Source organism: Leptodactylus fuscus, chromosome 6 (assembly GCF_031893055.1).
Source record: "Leptodactylus fuscus isolate aLepFus1 chromosome 6, aLepFus1.hap2, whole genome shotgun sequence".
In the NCBI taxonomy this organism is placed as follows: domain Eukaryota; kingdom Metazoa; phylum Chordata; class Amphibia; order Anura; family Leptodactylidae; genus Leptodactylus; species Leptodactylus fuscus.
Genome location: NC_134270.1, coordinates 83991393 through 84007160, shown reverse-complemented (window position 1 = coordinate 84007160; position 15768 = coordinate 83991393). Strand labels below are relative to the sequence as shown.

Below are 15768 nucleotides of genomic sequence, written 5' to 3'. Positions count from 1 at the left end.
GCCTCACAGTGCGTGCAGATGCACTCACACCTGCCTGCTGCCATTTCTGAGCAAGCTCTGCACTGCTGGTAGCCCGATCCTGCAGCTGAAACACTTTTAAGAGACGGTCCTGGCGCTTGCTGGTCTTTCTTGGGTGCCCTGGAACCTTTTTGCCAATGGAACCTCTCTCCTTGAAGTTCTTGATGATGCGATAGATTGTTGACTGAGGTGCAATCTTTCTAGCTGCGATACTCTTCCCTGTTACGCCATTTTGTGCAGTACAATGATGACTGCACGTGTTTCTTTAGAGATAACCATGGTTAACAGAAGAGAAACAATGATGCCAAGCACCAGCCTCCTTTTTACAGTGTCCAGTGGTGTCATTCTTACTTAATCATGACAGATTGATCTCCAGCCCTGTCCTCATCAACACCCACACCTGCGTTAATGGAGCAATCACTGAAACGATGTTAGCTGGTCCTTTTAAGGCAGGGCTGCAATGATGTTGAAATGTGTTTGGGGGGCTAAAGTTCATTTACTAGGCAAATATTGACTTTGCAAGTAATTGCTGTTAAGCTGATCACTCTTTATAACATTCTGGAGTATATGCAAATTGCCATTAGAAAAACTGAAGCAGTAGACTTTGTAAATAAGAAAAAAGTCCAGATGTAAAAGATGAAACTCAATGGGCCTCTTAACCAGCCACTTTATGCAAAACTACGAGACCAAGGCAATAAGTTCAGCCAGTCCTCTGCCTCCTTTGGAGATGTGAAGAAGATGGTCTTGTCGTCATGGATCTGTTAGGACTGCTGCCAGCACCTCTACAGTTGCGCTTTGAAGTGCCGCTCCTTTACTGTACTCTCACTCCCGAACCTATTTCTGCGTACTTCCACCGCTCCTGCTTCGCTGGCTATTCAGTTTCTCTGGGTCTTAGTTTCTGATCTGCATTACTTGTTACTGTTTGACTTCTCGCTCCTGCTCCCTGACTTCCTTTTCTGCCTACCAATTCTGTACCTCCGCTCCCTCCTGTTGTGACCAACCCATGCAACAGGATCTCTGTCAAGGAACAAGGTTGATGCCTATTTGTGTAGAAATGAGGTTAACAATTACTACACTGGCCCAGACCAACCATAGCAGAATCATTGGTCCATGCACAAGCTGGCAAGCTGAATGATCTGTTGCTTTCATAGTAACTAAGAGTATTGTTAGTATTAAGCAAACGGATGAATACTGGTTTTCTATGCTTTTAGACTCTAGCTATAAACTAGAATTGAGGAAATTTTTCTTGCTTTCCAAAGGGAATCAAAATAGGTGTATTATTCTGCTCTGTACCCAACTAGCCCCATCTTTTAGGCAGACGACTGCCAGTGCGACCTTCATGTCTGCCTTGGAGGTCCTTGTCAGTTCCCAGGATTCTTCACTTAATAAGCACTAATCTTCCTCTGCCCGTTCGAACACTACAAGTAACAGAAGAAAAATCGACACTTGCAGAATCCAGTACAGTATCTGGAACATGATGAATTAGAACCCTACAATATATGTCTGTATTGCAGTATATGCTACTAGTATATATAACACAATCCTGTTACACTTTGCTGCAGGCACATTATTATTATTATTATTATTATTATTATTATTATTATTATTATTATTATTATTATTATATATCCATAATAGCAAATAGGTCATCTTAGAAGGATCCCATATCACCAAGAACAAATTGCTAAGTAGCATATACCCTTGATAGTCATTGTGTCCCTGATAGGGTTGAGCCAATCTTGACTTTTTAGGATTGATTTTGAAATCCAATTTCCGAGCAATTTTCATTCGAACCTGATCTCGATCCCAATTCCGATCTATCTACAAGTCTATGGGATTTTTTTTTTCTAAGATCGTTTTTTAAAAGCAAAAAAAAGTTACCTAAAAACAGATACAAGTTCTTAGAATACATAGAAAGAGCAAGGGAACACTTAAATGGCCATAAAAACATTGTTTTTTAATCACTACACAGCGTGGAGTCCAAAAATTGAAGCATACGAGCCTCAGTCACATGAACGACCTCTTCCAAAGTAGGCATAGCCGGTAAAATATAATATTTTCATGGCTACACAGCGTGGAGTCCAAAAATTGAAGCACATGAGCCTCTGAAAAATTGTAACTTAAAAAAAAAAAATATGTGCAGGAGAAGCTACAGAAAATCGATGAGACATTTTGTAACAACATCGATTTCTTTATAATGCCAATGGTGTGTTATAGCCCTTCTCAATCCAGGACTCGTTCATCTTTATAAAACTCAGGCGATCGACATTGTCAGCAGAGAGTCTTGGCCGAAGCTCTGTAATTAGTTGTCTGTGGACTGGCTTATCAACATTTAGAATACCGGATTCGCCACACACACACAATGCTGACGTCTGTTTTTTTCCCTTTCACAGCAGGTGGTTGAGCACTGGCCAGAGCACGACTGTTGGGTCCATTTACTTTTTTAGTTTTTGGGGGAATGTTTTTTAAAAAAAAAATAGTATACTTTTTTTTGGCAAAGGTATGTATATCTCTGAGGACAGAACTGCCTATTGGATGTGGACAGCTGCTGGTTGTCAGGAATAAACGTATACCTTTTTGGCTAAGGTATATATACAGTGTTGGCCAAAAGTATTGGCACCCCTGCAATTCTGTCAGATAATACTCATTTTCTTCCAGAAAATGATTGCAAGCACAAACTCTTTGGTATTAATATCTTCATTTATTTTGCTTGCAATGAAAAAACACAAAAGAGACTGAAAAAAAAAGTCAAGTCATTGATCATTTTACACAAAACTCCAAAGAATGGGCTGGACAAAAGTATTGGCACCCTCAGCCTAATACTTAGTAGCACAACCTTTAGACAAAATAACTGCGAACAACCGCTTCCGGTAACCATCAATGAGTTTCTTACAATGCTCTGCTGGAATTTTAGACCATTCTTCTTTGGCAAACTGCTCCAGGTCCCTGAGATTTGAAGGGTGCCTTCTCCAAACTGCCATTTTGAGATCTCTCCACAGGTGTTCTATGGGATTCAGGTCTGGACTCATTGCTGGCCACTTTAGAAGTCTCCAGTGCTTTCTCTCAAACCATTTTCTAGTGCTTATTGAAGTGTGTTTTGGGTCATTGTCCTGCTGGAAGACTCCTGACCTCTGAGGGAGACCCAGATTTCTCACACTGGGCCCTACATTATGCTGCAAAATTTGTTGGTAGTCTTCAGACTTCATAATGCCATGCACACGGTCAGGGCCAGAGGCAGCAAAGCAACCCCAAAACATCAGGGAACCTCACCATGTTTGACTATAGGGATCGTGTTCTTTTCTTTGAAGGCCTCTTTTTTTTTTTTCCTCTAAACTCTATGTTGATGCCTTTTCCCAAAAAGCTCTACTTTTGTCTCATCTGACCAGAGAACATTCTTCCAAAAGGTTTTTGGCTTTCTCAGGTACGTTTTGGCAAACTGCAGCCTGGCTTTTTTATGTCTCTGGGTAATAAGTGGGGTTTTCCTGGGTATCCTTCCATACAGTTCCTTTTCATTCAGACACCGACGGATAGTACGGGTTGACACAGTTGTACCCTCGGACTGCAGGGCAGCTTGAACTTGTTTGGATATTAGTCGAGGTTCTTTACCCACCATCCGCACAATCTTGCGTTGAAATCTCTTGTTAATTTTTGTTTTCCGTCCACATCTAGGGAGGTTAGCCACAGTGCCATGGACTTTAAACTTCTTGATGACACTGCACATGGTAGACACAGGAACATTCAGGTCTTTGGATATGGACTTGTAGCCTTGAGATTGCTCATGCTTCCTCATAATTTGGCTTCTCAAGTCCTCAGACAGTTCTTTGGTGATTTAGTTATTGCCACCACCTGTTAGGTGCCTCAAGTAAGTAACAGGTGCTGTTAATTACACAAATTAGAGAAGCATCACATGATTTTTCAAACAGTGCCAATACTTTTGTCCACCCCCTTTTTTATGTTTGGTGTGGAATTATATCTAATTTGGCTTTTTGACAATTCTTTTTGTGGTTTTCCATTGAAGACAAATTAAATGAAGATAATAATTAGAGATGAGCGAACAGTGTTCTATCGAACACATGTTCGATCGGATATCAGGGTGTTCGCCATGTTCGAATCGAATCGAACACCGCGTGGTAAAGTGCGCCAAAATTCGATTCCCCTCCCACCTTCCCTGGCGCCTTTTTTGCACCAATAACAGCGCAGGGGAGGTGGGACAGGAACTACGACACTGGGGGCATTGAAAAAAATTGGAAAAAGTCATTGGCTGCCGAAATCAGGTGACCTCCATTTTAGACGAATAGTGGATTTCAAATCCGGGTCATATGAGAATGTGAACTTTGTGACTATGAGACAGGGATAGCTGTACAGGCAGGGATAGCTAGGGATAACCTTTATTTAGGGGGGAATGTTATTAAAAATAACTTTTTGGGGCTCTATCGGGTGTGTAATTGTGATTTTTGTGAGATAAACTTTTTCCCATAGGGATGCATTGGCCAGCGCTGATTGGCCGAATTCCGTACTCAGGCCAATCAGTGCTGGCCAATGCATTCTATTAGCTTGATGAAGCAGAGTGTGCACAAGGGTTCAAGCGCACCCTCGGCTCTGATGTAGCAGAGCCGAGGCTGCACAAGGGTTCAAGCGCACCCTCGGCTCTGATGTAGGAGAGCCGAGGGTGCACTTGAACCCTTGTGCACCCTCGGCTCTGCTACATCAGAGCCGAGGGTGCGCTTGAACCCTTGTGCACACTCTGCTTCATCAAGCTAATAGAATGCATTGGCCAGCGCTGATTGGCCAATGCATTCTATTAGCCCGATGAAGTAGAGCTGAATGTGTGTGCTAAGCACACACATTCAGCTCTACTTCATCGGGCTAATAGAATGCATTGGCCAGCGCTGATTGGCCAGAGTACGGAATTCGGCCAATCAGCGCTGGCTCTGCTGGAGGAGGCGGAGTCTAAGATCGCTCCACACCAGTCTCCATTCAGGTCCGACCTTAGACTCCGCCTCCTCCAGCAGAGCCAGCGCTGATTGGCCGAATTCCGTACTCTGGCCAATCAGCACTGGCTAATGCATTGTATTGGCGTGATGAAGCAGTGCTGAATGTGTGTGCTTAGCACACACATTCAGCTCTACTTCATCGGGCTAATAGAATGCATTGGCCAGCGCTGATTGGCCAGAGTACGGAATTCGGCCAATCAGCGCTGGCTCTGCTGGAGGAGGCGGAGTCTAAGATCGCTCCACACCAGTCTCCATTCAGGTCCGACCTTAGACTCCGCCTCCTCCAGCAGAGCCAGCGCTGATTGGCCGAATTCCGTACTCTGGCCAATCAGCACTGGCTAATGCATTGTATTGGCGTGATGAAGCAGTGCTGAATGTGTGTGCTTAACACACACATTCAGCTCTACTTCATCGGGCTAATAGAATGCATTGGCCAATCAGCGCTGGCCAATGCATTCTATTAGCGTGAACTGAGTTTGCACAGGGGTTCTAGTGCACCCTCGGCTCTGCTACATCAGATTGCTACATCTGATGTAGCAGTGCCGAGTGTGCATCAGATGTGTAGTTGAGCAAAACTGACTCAGCACTGCTAAGTCTCTGCATTCGCATAGGAATGCATTGGCCAGCCTTCGGCCAATCAGCGCTGGCTCTGCCGGAGGAGGCGGAGTCTAAGGTCGGACCTGAATGGAGACTGGTGTGGAGCGATCTTAGACTCCGCCTCCTCCAGCAGAGCCAGCGCTGATTGGTCGAGTTCCGTACTCTGACCAATCAGCACTGGCCAATGCATTTCTATGGGGAAAAGTTAGCTTGCGAAAATCGCAAACTGACAGGGATTTCCATGAAATAAAGTGACTTTTATGCCCCCAGACATGCTTCCCCTGCTGTCCCAGTGTCATTCCAGGGTGTTGGTATCATTTCCTGGGGTGTCATAGTGGACTTGGTGACCCTCCAGACACGAATTTGGGTTTCCCCCTTAACGAGTTTATGTTCCCCATAGACTATAATGGGGTTCGAAACCCATTCGAACACTCGAACAGTGAGCGGCTGTTCGAATCGAATTTCGAACCTCGAACATTTTAGTGTTCGCTCATCTCTAATAATAATGCCAAAGAATTTGTGATTGCAATCATTTTCTGGAAGAAAATGAGTATTATCTGACAGAACTGCAGGGGCGCCAATACTTTTGGCCAACACTGTATATCTCTCTGAAGACAGGACTGCCTATTGGATTATAGACAGCCACCGGTTGTCAGGAATAAACGTATACCTTTTTGGCTAAGGTGTGTGTGTGTGTGTGCGCGCATATATATTTATTTATATATATATATATATATATATATATATATATATATATATATATAATATCTCTGAGGACAGCACTGCCTATTGGATTATAAACAGCCACTGGGTGTCAGGAGTGGATGTATACCTAGTTGGCTAAGGTGTGTGTATATAGACAGCCACTGGTTGTTAGGAATAAACGGATGCCTTTTGTGAAAGGTATATACAGTATAACACCCTCACTAGCACAGCTAAACACCTACCTACACTGACCCTAGCTACCACTGAGATCCTCTCCCTAGCTAGTATGTGCAGCACAATGGTGGCGTCTGCATCATCACTGCCCTTATATAGAGGGGTGTGATGATGCTGCCGGCAACCAATGAGCTTTCTGCCCACAGCTAACATGGTGCCTGAGTTTCAGGCATCATGTTAGCTGTTCCCACAATGATTAGCCAGTAGCCAAGCATTGTGCGAACATAACCTCCAACCTCGATCCCGCCGAAAAAGATCGTGTTCGGAACTCCGATCGCGAAATTTTCTCGATGGCTGATCAGAATCTGATCTTTTCCGATCGCTCAACCCTAATCCCTGATCAATTTGATGTTCTATTTTTAATTATGTCCATCCATACAAAATATACAGCCCCTGGGAGATTATATGTAAACTAGCCCTAATTCTTCATGTGGGAAGGAGCTAGTTCACATATAACCTTTCAGGGGCCATATCTTTTGAGCAGGTGAACAAGTATTGAAAATAAAAACAGGAACTTGTTCAGGGGCGTGAGAACCAAATTATGTGTGGTATTTAGCATTTTGTACTTGGTGACGGATCCTTTTTAAAGAGCTGCCAGCTGACATCACAACCGATTGCAGTCCCCTATACCAAGATGGTAATCCTGCATTGTAATGTCCTTGATCCCAAGATTACAAATGACAGTGGCTTCTAGGTGGTTGATCGATGCTTGCGCTTTTTGCAGCAGGTTCTGTGGTATAATACAGTCAATATTTATCCATACAAAGAGCTTAGCTTAAACTGATGACATTATTATGTACAAGACTGTAAAATGTTAGGAAGAGGTTAGGGGACAGACAACCAAAATAAAAATGAAAATATAAATTTCAATCTTAAAAATACCCCACCAACGTCTTTCTCTTGCTTACATAGCATCAGAATGTTCTGCATTGCTTTACAGACATTTTAGTCACTTAATGTCCTCAGTAAACTCACAACTTCACTCCAGGGAAACTGGAGTAACTTTAGTAAACCAATGCAAACTCCATGCAGATATTTTCCTTCAAATTTGAAATCTGGACCCCAGCTATAAAAGGCAATAATATTACCACTCATCCACCATGCCAAACAATGGCGATAAGGCTAGCCCCGAACTAATTACCCCAAAAAAGAGATGAAATACATTAGGGATGCACTACTATATAGTATTACCTGAGAAATTAAAGGAAATACTTTTAGAAAATTACCTATATTTTAATCAAGTTTTCTGTGAAACATATATTTTTAAACAATTTTGATGAGGTTTAAAAAAATTAAAAAAATAAAAAAGTCCATGTTATTATCTATATTTTCATATATCTATATACTATGTTAAGACTTCCTGTTTTCTGTAGGAGATTTGTTTGCAATAGCCACCTCACTTGAGAGCACACAGATGATCACAGCTCACATGTATAATGCACAGAATCCACCAATCACACAGTAGGTGATTTCACAGCTTATCTACACCCCTCTCTGGGCGATGACCAATGCATCAATAGGGTCTGCTCCAGACTATTGTTACTAACTATTTTAAGCTTAAAGAGGACCTTTCACCATATCTGGGCACAGGCAGTGTTATATACTGCCAGAAAGCTGACAGTGCGCTGAATTCAGCGCACTGTCGGCTTTTCCGATCTGTGCCCGGTGTAAAGCGCTATCGGTCCCGGTACCGTAGCGCTTTACAGTCAGAAGGGCGTTTCTGACCATTAGCCAGAGACGTCCTTCTGCCTCACGGCGCCAATCGCGCTGTGCTGTGGAGCGGGGAGGAACGCCTCCTCCCCTCCTGATAATGCTCGTCTACGGACAAGCTGTGTGAGCAGAGGGAGGGGGCGTTCCTCCCCGCTCCACAGTACAGCGCGATTGGCGCCGCGAGGCAGAAGGACGTCTCTGGCTAATGGTCAGAAACGCCCTTCTGACCATAGAAGAGCTACGGTACCGGGCCGTAAGCTCTTCACACCGGGCACAGATCGGGAAAGCAGACAGTGTGCTGAATTCAGCGCACTGTCAGCTTTCTGGCAGTATATAGAACTGCCTGTGCCCGGATATGGTGAAAGGTCCTCTTTAATGGCAAGAACATTTCTCCATTATAAGTGTAGAATGGAGGAAAAATTCTAACAAAAAAATAAAACTGTAAAAAAGAAAGCTGAAAAAAAAAATCACATTGACTCTCTAACAAATAAAATAAAGAGTAAGCTAATACATTACGAAAACAGATAAGCTATCCCTAGTCTTGTAGCTGCAAAATATCCAGGTAAGATAGCGTTATGCCAAGCAAGTACCATATGATGTTCATATCCAGCAAATATTAATCTTTCCTTATATTTTCATATCTATATTTTCCACACATTGTACTGAATAACTTTTCTTTACTTTGCTTTAAATTTAGTCATATCCACTTGTAATGATCCTCCAAACATTGAGAATGGCTACTTTGTAAAGAGTGAACATCACATGGAGGGAGCACTGGTAGAGTATAAATGTAATGCAGGGTAAGTGTAAAGTGTTGTTTTCTTTGAGAATTATTATTTGTAAAATAAGGAGGAATGTGGAAAAGAATTTTCTGCCTCAAAATCCTCTTCAAAAACTGACTTGATTCTGCCTCCCTTTGTTATCCATGGATGATTCTTTTTTTTCAGCAAACTGAAAAAGAAGCGTCCCTCTTGATCTTGCCACTATTTCTGAGTAAGAACTACCATGAAAACCATGGCATGTGGCTCATTCTTGATCAGAACCAATGTAAATGAATCATATCTCTCTGCCTTGGCTTTCTGCATGGCTGGGTTTAGTAGAAGATTTTGAGGCAGAAGACCACGTCAAATTCGGCTCCATATTCCTATGTATAAACATACTTATGATAACACAGTGGTTTTTAGAAATTGCACTGAGTATTTCTGAGCCATATCATAACATTCACTGGATTTTATGTTCTTATCTAAAGTAATGCAGTGCAAATGCAAACATAATATTTTCACAATAGTTAGACCATATACACACATTCACAATTCACCTACATATGCCAGAAACATTTTTGCAGCTAGCATAGGTATCCATTCTTTTCAAGGTTAATTCAAGATGCCTCCATACTCCATCTGCTTTATTTCATGGACTATGAGTCCGTTAAATGAATCCCGGACACATGTCCTATTTTTCACTGATGCCATTGCATCAAGGATATATCACACTAATGGGGGTGTTTGGATCTTGAGGGGAAGGTAGTTCAGTAGAAGCAATGGTGTGGACCCAACCAGTCAGAGACAGGGACACAATGTCTGGTGCAAACAGTTTTATTTGGAAAAACAGCATAACATAAAAAAAACTTTCATGTCAGGCACAGTATAAGCAAAAGTAAAATACAGCCTTAACTTCAAGCAAAAGGGCAAAGAATACCTGACTGTCAGAAACGCCCTTCTGACACTGAAGAGCTACAGTAACGGCACTGATAGCTCTTCATCGGTGGCACAGAATGGGAAAGCTGATCTGTCAGCTTTCTAGCGGTGTATTACATTGTTTTTGCCCTGAGGATGTGAAAGGTCCCCTTTAATATACTCTGGGGCTTCAAGAAACCCTAGAGTATATCAATGATTCATGGGTGGAAAACACCCAAAATTTTGGATGTGTTTTTTGTAACTTATAAATCGTGCTGCACAGAGGTGTAGCTAGCGGGGAGAACAGAGGGGGCGGCTGCCCCGGGCCCCCTGACTCTGAGGCCCACCCTGGGCCGCCATTAATTCTTTACTTTTAACTAGATCAATGTCTGCAGACGCCAATCTAATTAAATTCCATCATTGCCTTGTAAATTGCAATCTGTTTCAAGCCTGTGCTCTCAGGCACAGGCCAGCATGATTATGTCATCATGCCTCCTGCGGCAGGTCGCAGACATCCCATGCATGGACCCTGCGCGTAGAGAAGAGGAGGCAATAGCGGCTCCATTCAGCAAAGGATTGCAGGTAGGTAAGTATAACTTTTTTTTTTTCTTAGTACAGTTGTGGGTGTTTTACTAGTACTGTATAATGGGCTGTTAGCAGGAGGATATATAAAGGAGGATTCATTGGAGGGTATTAGGACGATAGGGGGTGTCATTTATATAAGAGGTATTAGGGGGCATTACAAGGGGGGAGTCATTTATACAAGGGGTCACTAGGGGTGCAGTATTTATGTCAGGGGGAATCAGGGGCATAATATAAGGGGACAATTCATTTAATTAAGGTGGCACTTGGACTTTATTAAGTTTAAGGCCCCACGTAGCAGGCTAAAGAAAAAAAACGCTGCAGGAAAAAATGTGGTGGAAACAAATTGCGTTTTTCCTGCAGCGCTTTTCACAGAAAGTCCACAGAGGTTTCCTCTGCAGACATTCTGTTTTCATTATATCTATAGGGAAACCTCCAGCATTTCCATAGGTATAATTGACATGCTGCAAATTCCAAAACCACAACGGTTTTGGAAATCGCAGCATGTCCACTCTGTATATTATTCCGCAATTCCGTATTTTTTTTTTGCAGAGTTTACACTGTGGCCATACCACAGCATTTATTCCACATGAGAACCCGGCCTTGGGTTAAGTCCTCACATTGTGGAAACGCAGAATTTTTTGTTACAGATTTTGTTGCGTATTTTTGAGCCAAGAATGGGTACAAATAGAATTGGAAATATATTGAAAGCTTTTATACTTCTAACTCCTGCTCGATCTAGTCCTGGTTTTGGCTCAAAATAGCGCAACAAAATCTGCAACAAAAAAAGCTGTGTTTCCGCAACATGGGGCCTCGGCTTAAGGAGTTTTCAAGCTCATTTTTCTTGCTGATCTCCCCTCAGAATAGATCATCAATAAGAGATCAGTGACTCCCCACTGACAAGCTGTATGAAGGGGCTATGGCGCTTGTTTATATCAACAACTGACTGTTTATAGTGACCGTGTGATGTAATTCCAGCCTTGTGACATAGACATGTATAGGACCAGGCTGTAGATACATTACATGGCAGCTATGAGATGAATAACACTTAGGGGGCATTCACACTACGTAACGCCAGCGTGTATCACAGCCGTACACGCCGGCATTACAGCAGGGCTGCCAAACACTTCCCATTCATTTCTATGGGAGCCGGCATACGAGCGCTCCCCATAGAAATGAATGGGCTGCTTCTTTCACTGCGAGCAGTCCCATTGAAGTGAATGGGAAGTGCCGGCATATACGGCTCGGCATGAGCAGAGCTTGCCGTATACGCCGGCACTTCCCATTCACTTCAATGGGACTGCTCACAGTGAAAGAAGCAGCCCATTCATTTCTATGGGGAGCGCTCGTATGCCGGCTCCCATAGAAATGAATAGGAAGTGTTCGGCAGCCCTGCTGTAACGCCGGCATGTACGGCTGTGATACACGCTGGCGTTACGTAGTGTGAATGCTCCCTTAAACATAAACAGAGAAGGGATCATGGTGCTTACACAGGTACCACAATTCATTCAAGCAGCTGATCCTGGGGGGTCTCGAGTATTGGAACCCCACCTTGGGCATTATTAATATGGGGCACTATTTAAAGGGGGTACACAGGGAAGTTATTAATTTAAAGATGCATTTGGGGTATTATAAATTATGGGGAATTATATTATATATTTTATAGTTGGAGTAGCATTAGAATGGGTGTGCAATTCCAACAAACAGTGTCCAAAATATTGTAGAAAGCCTTTCCAGAACAGTAGAATCTTTAGAGGAAAGACTAGCTCCATATCAATGTCTCTAAATTTAAATAAGGATATCATAAAAACTCCTATAGGTATAATGTGTACAGTAATGTCCCAATAATTTTGTTCTTAAAGTGAACTTACAGTCTTTACTTTACTGTTAATCTATAGCAGTCTTAACTAAATAGGTGGCCTCTGAGACATGCTCATTGGTTTATTAGTATATATTTTGATACACTATAACACATATAGTAGTTGTCTGGGCTCAATGGACTTACCATTGTATTGTCTTTTTGTAAAGTTACAGACTAGAAGGTCCTGTATTCACCACGTGTATGGAGAACAAGACCTGGTCTGACAATGCTCCAACATGTGAAAGTAAGTGGTTATTGTCATTTTACTATTATGGAATAGTTTAATTTAGATATCTTTCGCTCTATCTTACTATCTACATGGGATTCAGTAAAGGAAGATTTAGTGTATGGAACAGATGAAAACGAACATGAACACATGTATATGGGAATAATTTTATGAGGTGAAATTGTTGTGGCCACCCAAGTCTCACCGTATGAGAGAGCCTAAAAGGCCCCTATTTCCTGTATGAAGAGACCCATATAATGACTGATGATAAAGGCCCATTTATTAGTGCTCCTTCTTTGGCATGGTGCTGCATCTCCTTAACTCCAAACAATGACAGATTAAACTTATCTATTAAGAGCCACAATTGAAACTACAACGTTTATAATGATATGTGTCATACTTTCTATTTTAGAAATCTATTGTCCACCTCCTCCGGAAATCAAAGAAGGTATTCTTGTAGCAGTGAAGAAAACAGAGTACAAAGTCTCAGAAGTGATATACTATATGTGCAAAAGAAATTTCTTGATGGATGGATCACATAGTGTCACCTGTATGTCCAATGGAACGTGGTCTGATGGTCCGGCCTGCAGAGGTAAATATGGGAACCTTTAGTTGTACTATATTTTTGCATTTCTAGCTTCACAGCATATTTTTGTATTCCTGAACAAGGACAGTTTTGCAGTGCATTTGCATTGTAGATTTCATGTGTCAAGAAAGCTGTTGGCAGATTTATTATATGGATTTCTGTGAGAGATTTTCGTTTTTGACTCCTATCCTCCCTTCCAAATTCCATAACTTATATATTTTTCCAGAGCCATGTGAGGTCTTAAAGGGATTCTACCATTAACATCCTTTTTCTTCCTTGTTAACATGTCGGAATAGCCTTAAGAAAGGCTATTCATCTCCTACCTTTATCAGTCGCCTCCGGCCCGGCGTTCAGTAGAAATACTGTTTTTTACCGGTATGCAAATGAGTTCTCTCCAGCGTCTCCATCTTCAACAGCGTCGTCTTCTAGTGCAGGTTTCCGATTTCTAAGCCTCGGGCCTTGGGCACAGCAAACTACGCATGCCCACAGGCCACACGAAAATGGCCGCTTACAATACTGTGCAAGCAGCCATTTTCGCGTGGCCTGTGGGCATGTGCATTCTGCTGTGCCAAAGGCCCGAGGCCTAGAAGTCTGAAACCTGCACTGGAAGTAGACGCTGCTGACGAAGATGGAGACTGCACTGGAGAGAGTTCTCTCGCAGCATTGGGGACACCTCCAGTGCTGTTTGAGCTCTGGGGCCCGCCCCCAGTGCTGCGAGATAACTCGTTTGCATACCAGTAAAACCCAGTATTTCTACCAAATGGTGGGGCGGAGGCGACTGATAAAGGTAGAAGACGAATAGCCTTTCTTAAGGCTATTTCGACGTGTTAACTATAAAAAAAAAAAAAAAGTATTTTAATTGTAGAATCCCTTTAATGTTTGCGGGACAATGCATTGCAAAATATCAGCATTTGTATGACAGGCTACCTATAGCAGCCTGCTGTACAAATGAATGGCAGAAAACTTGGGAGCCTTCAATAGGCTCCCAGATGTCATGCCAAAAGGACGCAAGCCTTGGATCTTGCTTTGGGTGCCGGAGATTTCCAAACAAAATGGCATCATGCAGGCACTGCCTGCAAAATGGGGCCTCGAGATGGGGAGGGTTAATGCCGGCATTGATTGTGGACATTAGGGCATTAGCGTCTAGTGTCTGTTGTATTTAAATACCCGGTGCTGCCTGTACTATGTAGCGATATATCACATTTGTAACATTTTACCTTGCTCAGATTCCACCTTCTTCCTCCTTTGAATATTCCCTTTTGTGGTGTTACTTTTTCATTAACCATCAGTATCTTCTGTATCTTTCTCTTGTACCTCTTGTATATTTCTCTGAATTGAGCTGGCTACATTCATTGGTGCTGGGACTGACTTGTCACACCATTCCGCATGAGCAGACACCAACTTATGAATCTCTCTATCCAATCCAGACCCTAAGATTGCAATCAGTATTTTACCAAATCCTTGATCTTCTAAACTACCTCTCGTTTCTTCTACCACCTGCATAAACCTTTCAAAGTAATCTTCTGAAGGTTCCTTTATTTTCTGCTGAATGTTTGTCACCCTCGCCCAGAATTGTGGAGGGAACATCTCCCCAATTTCCCGTTCAGAGGGATTTGGTGGTTTTACAGATAGCAGCAGTATTAATTTGTCCCGCTGTTACTTTTATTATTTGCAACAAATCTCTCCATGTGGGATTGTAAGTGCAATATTATATAGTTCATGGGCAAACCCATACAGACATAAGTAACTGTTCTGTCAGCTGGACCCTGAGTGCCAGGTATGAATTGTTCTCTTACAGAATATGCTGAGGCTTGGGGTAACAATTGTTCCTCGGACATCCTATTTACCTCCTCTTGATTAATTTAAGGAATAAAAAACAAAACCACTGGGAGTAGGTAAAACTTCAGAGGTGGTTGCTCTAACACTTAATTCAATCCAGCGGGCTAACTCAAAGGTTCATTCTTTAGGGATACCAAAATATATTACCCTTGTCAGTTTATACAATTTTGGCTACAAATTTTATAGCAACACAAAAATATATAGTGATAAAACTTATGTTGGAGAAGGACGCTTACCTTTCTCACTCACTTATTTATGGCACTGTTCTATGCCTGGTGGCTGTTAAAGTCCAAAATTACAAAGAGCTGTCTCCGATCCCTCCAAATTTCACAACAGAGTCAAATGAAAAAAAACAGACAATACAAAATACCAAATAAAATTTGTCCTCTAATATTGTCTAAATAAATCCACAAGAGTAATATATTTTCTACATTAGCAGCATGATTTTTTTTTATAGGAGAAAAACCAGATACAGCTTTCAGGAAATGCCCTTCAGTATAATGTTATGCAGATCCACGTTACCTTACACAAGACCTGAATGGCAAACGAAGAGACAATCACTGAATGCTCTATACCCAATAGCAGCAATGAAGAAACTCTTCAAAGGCCGAGCCAGAAATGCCCAGAATTTGTGCCACAAATCTAGGAAGCCACACAAAAACACTGCAGCCAATAACACTTTAACGTCACAATTTTTGTCCTTCTACTGAACAGGCATTTACTTAAAACTTACTTGCCAA

General features: G+C 42.2%; 1 protein-coding gene across 1 annotated transcript in view; it reads left to right on the top strand.

Moving 5' to 3' along the window:
• LOC142210019 (beta-2-glycoprotein 1-like) overlaps nucleotides 1-15768 on the top strand; it is an 87819-nt gene that overhangs the window by 46900 nt on the left and 25151 nt on the right. Inside the window, exons 4-6 of the mRNA XM_075279049.1 lie at nucleotides 8956-9058; nucleotides 12545-12621; nucleotides 13016-13195. Of these exons, the coding sequence (XP_075135150.1) occupies nucleotides 8956-9058; nucleotides 12545-12621; nucleotides 13016-13195 (360 nt within the window). The remainder of the gene's footprint in view (nucleotides 1-8955; nucleotides 9059-12544; nucleotides 12622-13015; nucleotides 13196-15768) is intronic.